At 35.9% G+C, this 18,184-nt stretch overlaps 1 protein-coding gene across 20 annotated transcripts in view; it reads left to right on the top strand.

Moving 5' to 3' along the window:
* Window positions 1-17,700, top strand: part of eya4 (EYA transcriptional coactivator and phosphatase 4) — a 300,443-nt gene extending 282,743 nt beyond the window's left edge. For 14 of the 20 annotated variants that reach the window (XM_051924949.1, XM_028797738.2, XM_051924948.1 and 11 more), the window contains 5 exons: window positions 1,967-2,127; window positions 5,616-5,730; window positions 6,648-6,769; window positions 12,267-12,367; window positions 16,467-17,700. In XM_051924949.1, coding sequence (XP_051780909.1) covers window positions 1,967-2,127; window positions 5,616-5,730; window positions 6,648-6,769; window positions 12,267-12,367; window positions 16,467-16,547 — 580 coding nt within the window. In that variant the 3' untranslated portion in view covers window positions 16,548-17,700. The other 6 variants (XM_028797736.2, XM_051924957.1, XM_051924956.1 and 3 more) reach the window with 2 other exon arrangements.
* Window positions 17,701-18,184: the final 484 nt, after the last annotated feature.

The following is an 18,184-nucleotide window of genomic DNA, read 5'->3' as shown; positions in this document are numbered from 1 at the left end:
GGTGTGATTAATTTCAAAACTGACTTCTACTGACATACAAATTTAATTTAACTTGGAGTATGATTATGATGGCCATCTGGCCACTTATCCTAAGAAGGTTACACATATTCATACTTCTTCACTTAAACAATGCACTAATTAACAGACCAGCTTTGGCATTTGCTTCATGGGCTCCCATGTTGCCCAGAGATATCTCATTTTCTTATTACCGAGAACTCCTCCATTGTAATACTCAAGCATCAGGTGGACAATAGTTACATAATTAATTGAGGGCCCAGATGTCTATCCATGCAACTCGATACGTGTATTCCTTTTAGGTAAAGACATTTTTAGCCAGAATAGAAGAGTCCAACAGATAAACACCAATGACCACGAAAGTCATTCACTGAGTATAGGTGTGACATCTGGTAGATTTTTGTTGTTGTCAAAAAGACTCTGTTGTCAGTGAGGAAGTAGTAGATTTTCACATAAATTGTTTAACTGAGTGAATTTAACTAAGCAAACTGAATGTAATCTTTATAATAATATAATAGTCAGTGAGGATGCCAGAAAGAAAGTAGTTTACAAAACAGCTGGCAATAGATGGTTTTAATGAAAAATTCTCTGCTTTTTAGTTGTTCATCCTATATAGCTATCCATCTATCCCAGACTCTTGAACAGTATTGTTGAGTCTGCACTCCAAATGAACTTCAAGGTAAACCCAAGATGACAAACTTTAGATTTGGACCTTTCTCAATGGTGTGGTGTGGCAGGAGAATGATTAGTTAATTAATTGAGGCTAATTATCTAGCTAACTAATCAGCTGATGGTAGCTGTCGTGTACAATTATTGTTTGAAATCAATATCCAGTCATGGTGGTTGAGTTGTCATTTTATTTTTTTTTAGCTATGAGATCTTATATGTTTGTGGTTTATACACAATGTTCCATTACATATTACATCTTGTCTGAAGAAGGAGCCTTAGTTGCCTCGAAAGCTTGAATATTGTAATCTTTTTAGTTAGCCAATAAAAGGTGTTATTTTGCTTGACTTCTCATTTCATCCATAATGGCTACAACGGTACCACACCCTACTACTACACAATACAGGTAATATAGCCAATAGAAAATGTATGCAAATCATTCAGACCAGTGACCATCAGTTGACATGTTAACGGGAAGCCCCAATTTGTTTTGATTTCTCTTATAAAGGAGTGTTAAAGATGATGTTTTTATTTCAATTCTACCCATTTTTGAAATTATCTTTTCTAATGTTACCAGTAGAAACCAATTATATTTTGATAGTGTTATGTCTTTGCATAGATTATGAGGCAAAAAGCAAGATGACAGTCAATGTACAGGTCGGAATTACTCACCACTAGCTGCTTTTGCACACAAATGCAAGAATATTCAATATAAAGTAGTTAAAGTACATTGAATGTACACAGCTCTGTTTGAGAACACAATATCAACTGTAGCACATTACTATCTTTACAACTAATTCAATCACAGTTGGCTATTGTTTTTGTTAAATAATGCTAGATACAAGTCCTTCCTGCACCTTTGATAGGTATACACACATGCTCTCAGTCGGAGTGCCATTAGCCTTGCTGATTCTCACACTTATGACATCTCTAGTAGTGTTGAACTTCACTCACTTATTGTGGTGTACTATTCAATGGTAATAAAAACAATCAACAACAGGCTGCAAGGCTTGAAATTGTTGCAACATTAAGTATTTGAAACATGATATTTTTAAATTTTACTTCATTAATTATAACAATAGTGCATTTAATTAGTTTAGCACCTTCATTGTGTATAAGACATACACAGTACTCAATATAAAATAAAACAGAAATGACCTGAGATGAGATTCTTTCTGTTATTTTCTCTGCTTAACATAACAAACTGTTGTTATAAACAGAGAACATTAATAATGATAATCATGTGTTAACATTAAAATATGCCTTTTATTATTATTATTGACAGTACTTACAGTTTTGCAACAGATGGCTTCCATGCAGCTGCAACCAGCGCAAACCTCTGTCTGGCCACAGGTGTGAGAGGAGGGGTCGATTGGATGAGGAAGCTGGCTTTTCGGTATCGCAGAGTAAAAGAGTTGTATAACACATACAAAAACAATGTTGGAGGTAAGCAGAAGTTTGGCAGAATTAGGTTAATCATGACGTTAAGTAGGTAAAGGCAATCAATGAATAGACATATATTCAGTTCTACTGTAGTACTTTGTGAGGGTGCATGGAAATTATGGCTATTAGTGATGGACAGAGTTGGATCGTTCCCAGAGAAAACTGGAAAGAAGTGTATTTTATGTTTTGATATCTTTTAATTCAAAATAATACATTTTCACAGAGTAGGCAAACAAGAAATTGTTTGCACTTTTTTCAATACTCTGCAAAGAAGGTATCACAGTGTTATAGTCATAGTCGTGCCACATGCACTTATAGGTAATCTAGCTGAAGCTAAGCAGAATAGGTAATCTAGCTGAAGCTAAGCAGAATAGGTAATCTAGCTGAAGCTAAGCATGTTCGGGCAAATCCAGTACTTGGATGGGAGACTATGGGGTGTTGCTGGAAGAAGTGTTGGTAAGGCCAGCAGAGGGCACTTACACTGTGGTCTGTGTTTGGATCCCAATACCCCTGTCCTAACTCTCTATGGTCATTAAAGACCCATGGGCATCCTTCATAAAGAGTAGGGTGTATCCCGATGACCTGGCTAAATTACCCACCATGGCCTAATTATTCTGGCACTCTAATCCTCCCCAGTCTCTAATTGGTTATCTGTCTCTCAACCCTTCACCACCTAGCAGCTAATGTGTGGTGAGTGTACTGGCGCAAATTGGAAGCTGTTGCATTGTCCAGGTAGGTGCTGCATGTTAGTGGTGGCTGAAGTGGCTCCCCTCTAAACATAAAGAATTATTATTATTATTATTATTATTATTATAATGGTACTACCTCACTCTTTGTGTGAGTTTGCACATTCTTTTCCATGTTTATGTAAGTTTTCTCTGGGTACACTGCTTTCCTCTCATAAGTTTATTACTGACTTTAAACTGTCTTGGTGTGAGTAAGTATAGATGTGTGTGAGTACCTGCTGTCACCGGTTGGCACCTGAAGCCAGGTGTGTGAAGTAGATAGAGGAACTGTAAATCAGGTATTTCTTTTTGTAAATAAACTCCCACTGTGACAGCAGTGGATGCTAGCAGTGCTGAGAGTTTATACATCTAACATGGCTTCTTCATAGGCTAGGTCTTCACGAGCCACACTGTGGGAAACTCAAAAGTCAAACAGATCTTTCATCATCTATTGGTTATTTCAGACCTGTCTTTTCTTGCAGCCTGTTTCAACAGTTGAAGATCATATGTTTATTTGTTTTCATTTTCATTTTCTCTGCCTCCTGTAAAAGAGTTGAAAAAAGTTTAATGGTTTGCCAGTTACATGCAGCATGTGTGATGTTATTTGTATGGCAATGGTTTATTAACTGTGGAAATAATTGTTTTTCAAAACTATACCATAAAATACATTCTTGCATTTCTTTTTATTTTTTGTTTTGAATAGCTTTACAGTAAAATTAATTAAAACAATTGTTTCAACATATTTTTGAGAGAGTGGTTAGGCCACTTAAAATTATTTAAATATATATCATGCTCCTTTCTTCTGTTTTGTTTTTTGTTTGGTATAAAGAAAGTAAGAAGAAGAAGAGTATATCTCATTGTATGATTTTAATTCTCTTAGTGTGTTTTTAAAATACATAAATAATTTTGATATATTTTTATTTAATTTAACCAAACCCAGGTGTCAGGTTTACATTTTAATGATTAGATAATTGAGAAAATGTTTTCTTTTCTTCAGTTGCCATTTTATTTGCAAAGAATTAAATGACTGAGATTATTTAAGGGTGTATATTTTTACAACTTAAATACAATGTATTCAGTTAGGGCTTTGCTCTGAAGACCAATGTTATGATCGTTGCTCTCTGAAATGTATCCATACCTTTCTACTGTATACTCTTGCACCATTCTAAAGAAGCCCTTATATCAGTGCTTCCCTCCCAAATCCTTATTTGTATTTATATGGGTGTATGCAGAAGAGACATGGAATCTTTGGACAGGTCAGATGTGAACTACAGTAGAGCAAAATTAAAGTAATTCCTTAAGACGACAGGTCTCTCAGCATTCTGCATTTTTATGCATACTCATCTTACAGATTAAACAGGGTCTCCCATCTAGAGCTGCAACTCTTTTTTAGACTTATCTGTCCTTTCTTTAGCCTTCTCAGGGAGTGGGCCAGAGCCAGAGGACTGAGCAGAAGTGACACAATTCAGGTGCTGTTCCATTCTAGAGTGGAGGAAAATCGATACTGAGTGATTAACATTTCTACTTCCCTACTATTTCCCAGGTGCACCTGCAAAACAGTCCCAATAAGAAACACTGCATGTTTTTTAGGTGTATTGTGTAAATACTGTATATACAATACACAGAGGTAGGTGGGTTCAGAGCATATATCTATTTGGTCGTGTAAAATTAAATTAAAGAAAAATACTCCATCTCCGCATTCTCCCTCTGTCAACAAAATTACTTTTTTGAAGAATATTACAGTACATATTATGTTGTGCAGTTCCCTTTAGAAAGCAAAATATATAAGCTAGAAAAACCTTATGTTATATCACTTTGTTCCAAAAAATAGTTCAATATGGCCTAATGGTTCTTTTCATCTTTAAACACTGAATTATTTTTATTTCAATAGTGTCACCATCTTGAGAGTTCTTATTTTCCATGTTTACAGTGTTATAAAGGTGATGGTTAAATGAAAAACTCTGAGAAATGAGTAATCAAGTGTTATGAGAGTAAAGCCACTTAAAACAATATATTGAAATCAATCTTCATCTATTTGTCTGCTTGTATAGTGCATCTATCGCCTTTCTGTATCAGTGGTATTTATGTTATTATAGTGCTTTTCAGTTAATTCATATTCCCAGCACAGTCTTAAATGGTCTTACCGAAGGCTAGCTTATCTCAAGAGTAGTCCCTGGCTTTTATTTTAGTTTCCAAATCAGTTTTAGGAGGCTTTTAGCCTAAAAAGATGTTAACTTTTGTTGCAATTGTTCATTTTAAGAGACATAATGAAAAGGGAAATAAAATGATAAAACAGAAAAGCATTATTGTTGTACATTCAAAGAGCTTTAAAAGGGTTTCTTCCACATTCACTGGCTTGAATACATGACACAGAGATTAAAAGGGTTAAATGTTAATATTCGTTTACTTCACACTCACTATATATGCTTATCTGAATCAACTATTGCTTGCCTGTCCTTCACCTGCTTTTGAAGATTACTGCCTGTACCAAGGGTTGTACAACAGACAAACACTTTTAACATCACATAGATGCAACATGAAGTGCTACCAAATGAACAAGGAAAAGAGTTGGACAGAAAAAAAATGTTAATATTAAGGATAATTGTGTAATGCAGCAAATGATACTACCATTAATATAACAGCCTGGTAAAACCGAACATTGAGCTGAAATCAGCTAAATGGATTAAAAGAACATTAAATTGAAATAAAAAAATCAGATTTTCACATAAAGAGACCAATCTTTATGTTTGCAATCATTATTTTAAGGTCTTCTTGGGCCTGCCAAAAGAGATGCATGGCTGCAACTCAGAGCTGAAGTTGAGGCGTTAACAGATTCCTGGCTCACCAATGCACTTAAATCTCTGTCAATCATCAGTTCCAGGTAAGTCAACTTTTCTCTTTGCCATTTAAAATAGATGTGCTTAACACATTAACACATAAAATTCTCCAATCTGCTCAGTCCAATTCAGGATCATATGCAGCCAGATGCTATCCAACTAGAATCAGATACAAAGCTGGAATAAGCCTTCAAAGAAGCACCAGTTGATTGCAGGGCCTATTTGTGCACATACACAGCCACTTTTGCTCTAACACAAGGTCACTTTAGAATCAGCAGATAATCAAAGAGGGTCAAGTGTGAAGAAAACATGAATAAAGTGAAATATTCCACAAAGATAAAGGGAGAATTTGCAGACTCCACACAGCCTTTTATTGGGCACTGGATTCAAACCCAGCAGACCTAAGCACTGCACTACCATGCTGACCTGGTAGAATTGTTTCCATATGTAGTATGTTGTTTGTGTATATAGGTGAAGTGACTTGCTCAGGCTCACACAGTATGCAGACATAATTTACAAAACCAAGTGGCATGGTGGCACAGTGATTACTTATGCTATATGACAGCCTCCAGGATCAGAGTTCAGGTCTCATCTCTTTTTGAAGAATGCTCATTTCTCTGTATGTGCAGTGTTCCAGTACTCCACTTCCATTCCACAGCCTTAAAACATGTTTCTTAGATTAATCTGACTTTAAATTGGTCCAGAGTGATAGAGTGAGCCTTGTGGTAGACTGGTGTCCTGGTTTCTGTCTTGCTTTGATGTTGTCAGGATAGGTTGTGATACCTCTTGACCCTGTAATTGAAAATGGATGGATAATTTGTTGCTGGTTTTGTAGTGAACTGTCCTAACATTTTCAGCATATGTGACCAACTTGGAATTCAGTCTGTTAATTACTTCTTTCAGATGGATACTCTGAAGATTTCAATGGAATTTTTAATGCTGTTCTCTGCTTTTCTTTCAGAAGTAACTGTGTCAATGTATTGGTTACGACAACACAACTCATACCAGCACTTGCAAAAGTTCTTTTATATAGTCTAGGAGGAGTATTTCCCATTGAAAATATTTATAGTGCAACAAAAATAGGTAAGAATGAGACAAAGGGAAGTTCATCATTAACATAATGTACGTTGTTATGTTCATTATTGTTATTGTTTTGGTGCAGACTGAATTTCAAAGTGCATTACGACATGTTCAATAGATACTGCTCCAAGTAATTGTGCTAGAATGGAACTTTTTTAATGGACTTTATTATAACCATAATCCAGTTTTCATGTCATGGTGCAATAGACTAAATAATATCAATATGTTTAACATGTTAAATTTGGTCATTTCAAATTATTGGTTAAGTGACAAATTAAATGTTTTTCCTTTCATATTATTGGCAGGGCTTGGATCACATTACTGACCTGATTAGGTTCTTGGCCCAGCTATAATCCAGCTGGGCCTGCTTAGCCAGTTGTCTGGACATACAGGGAAATAGTAAAATACATGTCTAGCAGTTTCTTTTGTATACTGATTTATAAAGTAAATATGGTTACAATAAAGTACAACTCACTAGATTATAAATAGGCAGTAGTTAAAGAAGTGCAGCATAGAATAATGCCATGGATACATCATGATTTTAATCAATAGCATCAAAATAGGATAAACTGAGGAATTAATTCTGTTGATTATATGAAGACACTTACTGATATTCTCCCTGTTTTCAGCAGCAGATTTTGGGATTACTTCCATTATGTTAATTTGCAGGAACAGGGATGTTGCCCACTCCTTTAGATAATATTTTTCAAAATAACCATATTATTTTATCAAGCATTCTTACATTTCTGTTAGAATAACAAGTAGAATATAGATCTATTTGTTTACATGTGTTCTCAAATGTTAACTTATTATTTTTATTAGTGCTGTTGCCTTGCAGCCCCAAAGTCCTGGCTTGAAGTCCTAGCCTGGGCACTGTGTGTATGAAGTTTCATCTGCTCATTATCTCTGTGACTTGAGTTTTCTTCCATTGTTCGCAATTTCCCATCCACATCCTAAACATGAGTGGTTAATAGTTGAAGACTCTAAAATCACCACCTTTTGAGTGAGTGGTGCTATGTGAGTTAGTGCACTCTTTGATGGAATGGTGTCCTTAATGCACTCTTTGATGGAATGGTGTCCTATCCAATGAAGGATCCTACCTTGTACAAGATGGTCCTCGGATAGACAGTGGCTCAACTGTAACCCTGAACTAGATTGTTTTATTGTGGATTGGTAATGCTCTCTGTCTTACTCAAAGTTGCCATTATGCAACATCAGGTTTGATTAAGAAAGCAGTCGCATGTTTAATCAAAAATGGATTAAACATATTCTAAACATGCCCGTCATTTGTCTTGATCTTATGTTTATGTAACAGTAGGTTTTACATCATTACTTTCTGTGATATATCTAGAAACTAAATTGTTTGATGTTGTTTGGCAGTACATTTTGTTTAAAAGGACAGAGTTGAATTAAATTGTTCTTATATTTATTAACTACAATGAGGTCTCATGTATCTTTATAGCACCAAGATAATATAATGTGGCATTTAGCCCCATGGATAACATTACCGAAGATAGTTGAACTTTGCTGTTGAAAGCAGCAGTTTATTTTGCAACCCTTTCATAACACTGCCAATCTTTCACAAAAACAAAGTTAATCGCAAATTGTTTTCGAATCTAATGATTTGACCAACCCGCAGAATCTGTACTAAGTCTCTAGATGACATTAGATTCTCTGTTTAGTCCATCGGTTGTCAGGTCCACTTATCTTCTTCAGGATAACGGGGAGCCAGAATCTGTCATAGCAGTATATTGTCCCAAATTGATGCTAGTCCTTTGCAGCACTCATATAGACACAGTCAGAATACACTAGGGCATTTTGGAAAGAATGATCCACTTTATAGCACAGTCTCTTTGAACTGAAGACATAATTGGAGTTCCTGGAGAAAAAAACATTAAAAAAAGTGCTACAGACAAAGGAAGAAACCTCAGCTCCAGGCATTGTGAGTAAGCAACTGTATGAAAGTACTGCCTGCTGTTATCTGTTATGTTATCTTCAATTTTTAATACATTTTTTTATACATTAAATGAGATAATGCATCTACAGAAAAAGTAATGTAAGAAATGCAGTATTTGATTCAAATTTTCTGTTGGTTAGTGTTATTTTGCATGCCTCAAATGTTTTTGTTTTCGACAGTGTATATATATAATATGTTGTTTCAACTTCAACATATTATTCAAGTTTCAACTAATTTAGATGTTCTAACTTATTTTTGAATAAGCATTCCCTTCCTGCCAAAATGTACACTATTGGCACAACTGGCCAGTTATGTATTGCACACCAATTTTAGAGGAAACGGCTCTCCTTAAAAAAAGTTCCCAAAATCTTCAACTTTCACTTTTGTTTCATCTATTAATATGTTTTTTTGAAGTTACAGTACTGAGGTACCATGAGCTGTGACATACTGAAATACGTAAGACATAAAGAAAACATGCCTTTCCACCTGTCCTTGACTTGTTTCATTTTGTCCTCAATCGATCACGGCCAAGAGTCATTAATAATTGTGGATACCTGCTCAGTGACTCACATAGCCATGTAAGCTTTGCAGGTTATTGTAATGATCTTATTATTAGTTATTTTCACTCAGCAGACACTTGTTTCTATTTGGAGATGACAAGTAGTTTTACAGTTTCTTAGCAACAGTTCAGGTGGCAAGTGACCTGCCTGATGTCCATTCCTGATTATTTCAGAATTTAGGGTTGGTGGCAGGATTGCCACTCTAGCCACCGTAGAAAAACCTCACACTGTTCCAGTGTGGTGCTGAGGTGTAACCCACTGCACTTGAGTCCCAATCCAGGTGGTTCATTGTGTGGTGGGTGTGGCAACACGCTATCAGCGCCTGCTCCTGACATTAGAGTAGAGGTGCCACTTCAACCTACCTTGGATCGGTATCCTTCAATAAGGGCATGCACAAAAAGGCGAGCTTCAAAAAGGCAACTTCAATTGAGCGCAGCGAATAAAGTCGTTCATAGATAATTTACATAATAATAGTAGATTTTATCTAATAAATTTTCTGTAATAATTTTGTTGCGTTTGCCTTTATTCGCTGCGCCCAATTGAGGTCGCCCTTTTGAAGCTCGCCTTTATTCGCCGCGCCCAATTGAGGTCGCCCTTTTGAAGCTCGCCTTTTTGTGTGCGCCCTTATTGAATAGAACCCCCTTGGATCAAGATGGATTGTTTCATTTACCGTACATACTTGAATATAAGCCGAGTTTTTCAGCACCCAATACTGTTTGTGAGAGTACATCAGGTAGAGACATCAAGAAATGCACAAAGGGAAGCTTCAAATGCAGCGGAGCAAAATCAATAATATGCTTAGCAGCGCTTCTCCATCCATGATAAAAACCAGACAATCCACTTATCTCAATAAGCTTTATAGATTACACCTCCCGTCAGGTAATGGTTTTGCAACTATTATATTTCAAAGCATCTTGTTTTATTTTTAAAAATAACTCCCCAATATGTCTCGCTTGCTGATATGTTTATTTTGAAACATTTTTGTTTACATAAATTTTCAGACACTTCACAGACATCAGTATATTTCTTACTTCTGGAAATACTGTATTTTACTTCAATAATAAAGTAAATCTTATGTCTAGGTATCATCTTGAATTTATTGGAGTACTATAAAGAGTAAACCAAGATCTATTATTATTATACGCTGTAAAATATTGGTTTAGAATCTGATTGATTTAGAAATCTTCCTAAGGAAGAAATATACCAACATATTTGTGAATATTGCCCTTTTTTACAATTTGACACACCAGAGGTATGTGTTTCAACAACCTCTTCATTGAAACAAATTTCTCGCTGATGACAGGTACTTAAAAATTTCTAGAAGGAATATGTAAGCCTTTAATTACCATCATGGAACTCAGCCTCACAGTATATTGGACTATACCAAATTATAACATGTCCTACATTCTTTTATATCCAATGGTAAATAAAATAAGGGTAAATAAAACTCTCAATATGTTACATTCAATATAGGCCAATATAATATAAAGTACAGTCACAAGAATGGAATGAGCCAGACATAAAGTGAGCCTGCTGTGAAAAGAAGATGCCCTCACTGTCAGAATCCTGATAGGGGATAGAGCGGGAACAGTTCTCCTTTAACTCAACTGTCTAATACAATTGTACTCTTTTTATTCTGAATCTGACGGCCTAAGTTTGCATCCAGCAACCCCAAGTGGAGACACTCGACAGAGTCAGGTGAAGTCCAAACACATTTCTTGCTGGTGACAGACACACAAAAGCTTCTAGAAAGAAGATAAAGGCTTTGATGACCATCACAGAAGACAGCCTCATGGTATATTGGACTGTATGAGATTATAAGATATCCCATCTTGCTTTCACAAGCATCCTTCATTTTATGTTTCCCATTTAAAACTTGTATATAATTTTGAATTTCCTCATGGGATTAATAAAGTTTATCAAATCTAATCTACAGTAAATAGCTTATCACTTCATGATGCTCTGCCTTCCCCAGCTATGGGAGAGAGTACTTTGGAATAAAGTGAAATTCACCTTAGATTTGTGTGTGATTCACTTATATAATATGTTGTATACTAAAAGTATATAACATCTAAAAATCATTCCCTTACAATATTTGAATTCTTAACTCTTCCGCTTTGGTTTCATCCGAAGTTTCCTCACAAACTAAGCTGGTCCTGTTTGGAGCCCACTGCGTAAGAAGGAGTTATTTATATTACTTCCTCCTTGAAAACTTTCTGTTACTTGTTAAATTGAAAGTCAACTTTATATGTTATTATATGTTGCAGCGTTGGTGCTTCACTCGACTATGAATTCTGGTTCACCCTTTTGAGATGTGTGGAGCTTTTAATTGAACCCATACACATCTTAAGGTTCAGTTTCTGTTTATTCTGTTCTAATCTCTGCCACCCAGGAAAACACAACTATTATCAGTGTTCATTTCTTGGAAAGATGCCCTTGCTAGTCAAAATCATGAATTATGTAGAAAATACTCAGGCACAGATGTCCAAACATGCTTCAGATTTTTAGCAGATGAATTAAATTCTGCCAGTTCAAACAAACAACCCAAAAAAACAAAAAAACTCACCATGCAGCTCTTATAGGAAAAATGGCAGCAACATCACAAGCTACTGCAAAATCAATTCATGCCACATAGCTGCAGCCATTTTGAATTCTGGGAAACATTGGATAATTACTAGCAGGCAATACAGTATGAGAAAACAAATAAATAAAAGAAAATGTATGCATAAATAATGTAATGAATATTGCTTAAAAAGTACTATAGAAGTTGCTTTAAACTGACCAGTGGTCTTATTCTTTTTTTGCCCATTTGGATAAACGCTGAGTGCTGTGTTGTTTTTTCAGGAAAAGAAAGCAGTTTTGAGCGTATAGTGTCCAGGTTTGGCACAAACATAACTTATGTTGTCATTGGAGATGGTCGAGATGAAGAACATGCAGCTAGCCAGGTAAAGTCATTCTGAACTCTCCCTTGTTTATTTTCCAGGAAAAGAAAGTTGCTTTGAGCGCATAATGCAAAGGTTTGGCAGAAAAGTAGTGTATGTTGTAATTGGGGACGGTGTGGAAGAGGAGCAGGCAGCCAAAAAGGTAACTTCTGTGGTGAATGTTGGTGTGTTGCTCAGACTGCCCTGCTTCTCTTTCATTTGCACTACTTAGTAGTTGATTTGTCATGAAAAGAATTATACTTGACATGAGATGGAACAACATCTATTTTTTTCTTTTTAATTTGAATAAATTGTGCTTGCTTTTCTTGCTTTATAGGCAATATGTAGTACAGAACAGTGCAAGAATAAAAGGGATATAATTTGCGTTAGAATAGCACAGCACCTCACCCTGCTTCTCAGGGTCATTGCAAAGGTCCTTTTTAAGAATCTTATTTGCATCCATCTATTTTACATACTGTATATTTAACTGCATTCTTGAACTCGGTGAGACAGCAGATTGTACAACATTCACATGCTTTGAGAGTTTGATTTAGAGTTGTCATGTGTGTTGCAAAACCTTATCAATTCATTATTTTAACCTGCATTACCAGCTGGCGTTTTGTGTGAAATGAACGGCTTCTTTTAATATTCTTCTCAAACACCCAGTAAGCAATGTGCTGTAATTTATTTAGTTGAAAATTAAAAGCAAAGAAAATGCATTAAGCGGATATATCTGTGTAAATATAACACATCCACAAAATGCTATTTTTGGCAAATGTAATCTTATTTTTTTATATATAAAACAAAGTAGGTTTGAGGTCAAAATTATTTCACATCTCACTAAATTCAGGGAAACACTGGTTATGTCCTCATTCTCCCACTGGTAGCTACTACTTGAAAGTGCATTCTTTTGAAATGCCCCACTGGGATACTGAAGCACTTGAACTCAGGTAAATAATTATTACCTTAAAGGCCAACCTGTCAACATCTCATCTGGCTTTTCTTCTAAAGCTTTGGTTCTTAAACTTTTTAATATGAGGATCAACATTTTAAAAAAGTTCTATATTGGGACCCAAGGAGAGGGTTATAATTATAATGACAACAGAGCCATAACTAGATAAATAACAGTGGCCACACAGATTAATAAAAAGCAATAAAAGGTTCCCATTCAAGCATATTTATCACGTGAATATTACTAAAAGAGAAACATGGAAAGCAAACACAATGTTAATAAGACAATAATTATGATTCAAAATAGATTCAATAGATTCCTGAAGTATATTACTGACGGTGTAATAACTGAGAGAAATTAGTTTTTCTTTGTGATGGGTGCATTGTGAGAATATTATGATTTTTGAAAAGGACGGTATAAATGACCACTTAGTTTAGCCACTTGATTTATGGCGCTGGATAAGGAGTAAAGTCTATGCAGTTTATTTGCTTGTCTTAAATGGAATGTTTTTAATAATATTTTTCAAGTAAGGTCCACCATTTAAAAAAGCATTCTTTTAAACGAGTTCATTTAAGTTATTCTGCATATTCAGGTTTTGTTTAACAAATAAATAAATTGAGTAAAAGATTGATACGCTTAGCTAAATTATTCTTAAAAAAACTGACATGTATATTTTATGTGAGCAAAAGTAAGGATAAATCTTGATGAAGACTTTGGAGAACAGTCCAGTGTGAAATGTTTAACTACCGACTGATGCCATCCTGAATGCCTAAGTCTCACTCATTTGATATTTTCTGGTGTTCTTACAGTTCTCAATGGCCCAACAAACATTTAATTTACACTACCAATAGATTGAAATGTATCGAACCAGTTTAAAATAGTGTGACAAGAAAGAATTCTTCTTTGTCAAGGCAAGTTGAACTTGAAACAAAAACTTATTTATACCTCCGTTACAAATTTGGATTCAGTGTATACAAGCCTTAACCACAAACATGCAGTGAGGCACCAACCAATTGTCTATGACCATTGAAACAGCATTCAGCACACAACCCTGTCATGGCATTATATACTGTATACTCCACATCATTAACTCATTCCCCACAACACCCTGAAAATCGTCACATCCTTATTCGTCTCCTGTTATTTGTATTTCAACATTTCATAGCACCACTTTCTTCACTTCACAAGCTCATCTGTCATTCCCTCCTCTCTCTCCCTTTCTTATATGTGCCTATGCTGTCAACCAACTTGAGTTTTTTTCATAAAATGAAAGTTGCAAGAGGGGTGATCATTTGTCAGATTATTTATTTCGTTTCTGTGCCATAGAAATAAAAACTTTCTGTGATATGTCAGTGGTGTTGTTTATAGCATACATCTCACATTACATTCTACTGCAGTAAAAAGTGTGCTAAATTTCAGTGACCACAAAATCACTCGGTTAATCATGTGATGACCCAGTTCTTCAAGTCCACGACCCAACCCAGAGTTTACAAAACACTGTTTCTGAAGGGTTTTTTAAACACCTTGTAAACATTATGACAACATCAGTTGATTATGAATGTGCAGTGTTTATTCATCCATCCATCCATCCATTTTCCAACCCGCTGAATCTGAACACAGGGGTCTGTTGGAGCCAATCCCAGCCAACACAGGGCACAAGGCAGGAACCCATCCCACTGCAGGACACACACAACCACACCCACACACCAAGCACACACTAGGGACAATTTAGAATCACCAATCCACCTAACCTGCATGTCTTTGGACTGTGGGAGGAAACTGGAGCGCCCGGAGGAAACCCACGCAGAAACGGGGAGAACATGCAGACTCCACGCAGGGAGGACCCGGGAAGCGAACCCAGGTCTCTTTACTGCGAGGCAGCAGCGCTACCACTGCGCCACTGTGCCGCCCAGTGTTTATTCAACTGTATTTTATTTTAAATTTTCCTATTTTATTCTTATGTTTTTTTTGCCTTCCTACTATCCCAATACACTTCAAAGTACAAAATTGCAGATTTATATATATATAGACACAAAAGTCTATATTTATTTGCAATTGGAATACAGGCAGGTTAATTTACTTGTACAGTGTCACATTGGTGAACCAGCGGCCTTGTGATTTATAATCCAGTATGTGAGTCACTAGGCCACACTGAAGTAAAGTACTGCTTGCAAGCTAGCAAATGCATTTCTAGTACGTTTAGGATTTAAATTAGCTGAACTAGAGGAGAACATGAGGCTGACCATTTTAAAACTGAGCAAAGAATTTGAGAGGCAAAGGAGGAATCAAGTTTCTCAACATTAAAAACCCATCAGCTTAATCCATTCATCCTTGTGGATGAAAGTTCAGGTCTTTTCCCACTAGGCAAACTGCCCACAGAGCCCACACATATTAAATAAAGTAATGACAACGGACACCTAGTAGGATGCTTGGCCTAATAGTGCCAGTCTGGTGTGACAGACTTGGCTCAGCACAGATACATGTGGAGAAAAAGTAAAAAAATGCAGAAACAGGCCTCACAAGGAGACAATGCAGGGCTTAAGCTTACTGATTAAAATGGCTGTGATGCTTTGTAATTCTCTTAAAGGACTTTTGTATTTTCCTTGTTTGCAATGAATTCTTTGATTTATTTTGACAGTATGTTTGCCTGTTTGCAGCATAGATCAAATTAGCCATTATAGCATGGTGGTCCTAAAGTTGTGTATGAAATACACTTAAATAAAAGGGTTTTCAAGTACATGTGGATTTAAGCATTTTTTTTGCACCAAAGTAAAAAACACTAAAAAAATTCCACAAAACCTTATGAAAAGCAGATGAATTTAAGTGCAGTATTGCTTACTGTTTGTTATTCGTCTCATTTCCCGGTAGGCAAGTTTATATACTGTAATTGTTAAGAGTTCTTCAGCGTCTATGAAAGCCTTTCAGCAATTCTGAAGGACGCAGGGGCTGTCCATGTATATATTTTTGTGGGTACCTCGCATCCCTAAAAGATTAAAGTGGCCATATCCTTGACCTGTGGACAGCACAAACAAGCTAAAAAATGCTTTTCCAAGTGAATTGTTAACCCTTAATATTGAGGTCTGTGATTTTTTTTTTTCCTGCAAGGTGGTGGTGCTTTTTGATTTTTATACCTGCATGTGTTTTCTGTTTATTTTTGATTAGATGAACTGTAAAACCTGCATGGATCCATTTGAACTGGTGTGAGATTGTTTTGTTCATTGAGCAATTTCTAAAACATTTAAAATATCTGTATACCCAAAAATGCACATTTATTTCCATTCTTAAATGATGTATATTGTTTTCAACGCAGCATAATATGCCCTTCTGGAGGATATCAAGTCACTCAGACCTGCTGGCTTTGCATCAAGCACTGGAACTGGAGTACTTATAATTTGTACTATAGCGTTGGAAGTCTTTTTTATATTTAAACCAAAATACACTGAGATGGGTTTTTGTCTGTGATTTAGAATCTCTGGCTTACAAACATTAACTGTCTTAAGAAGACGAGGACTCTATCAAAACCTGGAGCTCGGATGCCAGAATTTTTCGTGTATATCAGATCTGTTTAAGGTCTTACATCAATATGTGCATTTTGTTTTCTAAAGTATAGATATGCTGGAAGTTGCTGACCTACCTCCCACAACCTGTTAACACCCCCTTCACCCCCCCGCCTTTCCAAATAAAAACAGCACCACCAAAATGAAGCATTCACTGATCCAGGCATGAATCACTTTCCAGAGAGGAACCTTTGGTTTATGAAAAGTAAGACTTTCTTCTTTAACAGGGTGGTGATCAACAGCATTCCTAATCACAGAAAATCTTCTCAATGATAAAAGCAAATACTTACAATCCCAGCACAACCTGCAACAGAAGTGCACGATGACTCCAATGACAATCATGTCTAGAACTATCACTTGTGTAAATTATTTTATCGTTACTATTTTACTGTGGCGACAAATGGTGGAAAGAGATTTTTTTTTTTTTTTGTGAGAAAGAAAGAGAGTTGAGAATGGGAAATTGTCACTTTTGTAAGTTTTGGCAATCAGAATGTGCATAATGATTTGTTGTGCCTTATGAAAAGACAGTGTTTGTGTGTTACATATTAATTTTGGTTAAATGACAAAAAAACAGAAATCTTATGTAGATATATAAAAAAAAAGTTTTATGAAAATTTTTGACATGACCAAATTTCAAAATATCAGAATCACAGTTCTGCATTAAAAGCAGAAAGAAACATCAGCCTCAAACAATAAAAGGAGAGTTTGTGTTTTACGTGGATCTCAGATGACTTCATTGGTGTCTACTGGACACAGCTCGCCGATGGACGATCAACAGAAGTGGAGGATAAAACCGTTCTTGCCTTGTTCGATTTTGACAACATGCTCTCAAAATGTTTGATTTTTTTGATGGGTAAGGGGGCTACTGGGGAAAGTGTGAGAACATTCTAAAGAACATTTGATCCCATTTTGGGACTTGTGTTTGGAGATCTTATCTCGGCGTCACAGGTATGTAATACAGCAAGGAATAAACCAAAGTGGCTCCAAGCTGATTTTTTTCTTTTGCTTTGAAAAGAAATATTTGAAACACATCTCCAGAGGAAGTACAGATAGGCTATTTATTTAGATGTTGGTGGCCTGCTGGATGCTCTGTCCCACAATGATTTGGTTTCTGACTACTGTAACATACAGTCATTTGCACACTCTTTCAATAAACGGGTTGTTTCTGCCACAAGGAAAAGTGTAAACACTGCTGGTCTTTGCAAAATTCACAGATTAGCATTTATAAAATTCTGTAAAGTAAATGTGTAACTCTGTTTTTCTGTTGGTAACACTGAACATACCACAAGAAGAAATCTTGGACTGTACAAATTGTTCTCATTACAATATGGCAGCGTACTAACCCCTGATATTTATATGAACTACATTATACATTTTAATTTACTTGTGGGATGCTTCACAGATCCAGCATGGCATGTCGAGTTATCGTCCTTGTAGAGTTTGCACTTTCCCCCCGGTGTCTACATGGCTT

Source organism: Erpetoichthys calabaricus, chromosome 3 (genome assembly GCF_900747795.2).
Source record: "Erpetoichthys calabaricus chromosome 3, fErpCal1.3, whole genome shotgun sequence".
Taxonomy (NCBI): domain Eukaryota; kingdom Metazoa; phylum Chordata; class Cladistia; order Polypteriformes; family Polypteridae; genus Erpetoichthys; species Erpetoichthys calabaricus.
This window is presented reverse-complemented; position numbering and strand designations above follow the sequence as displayed.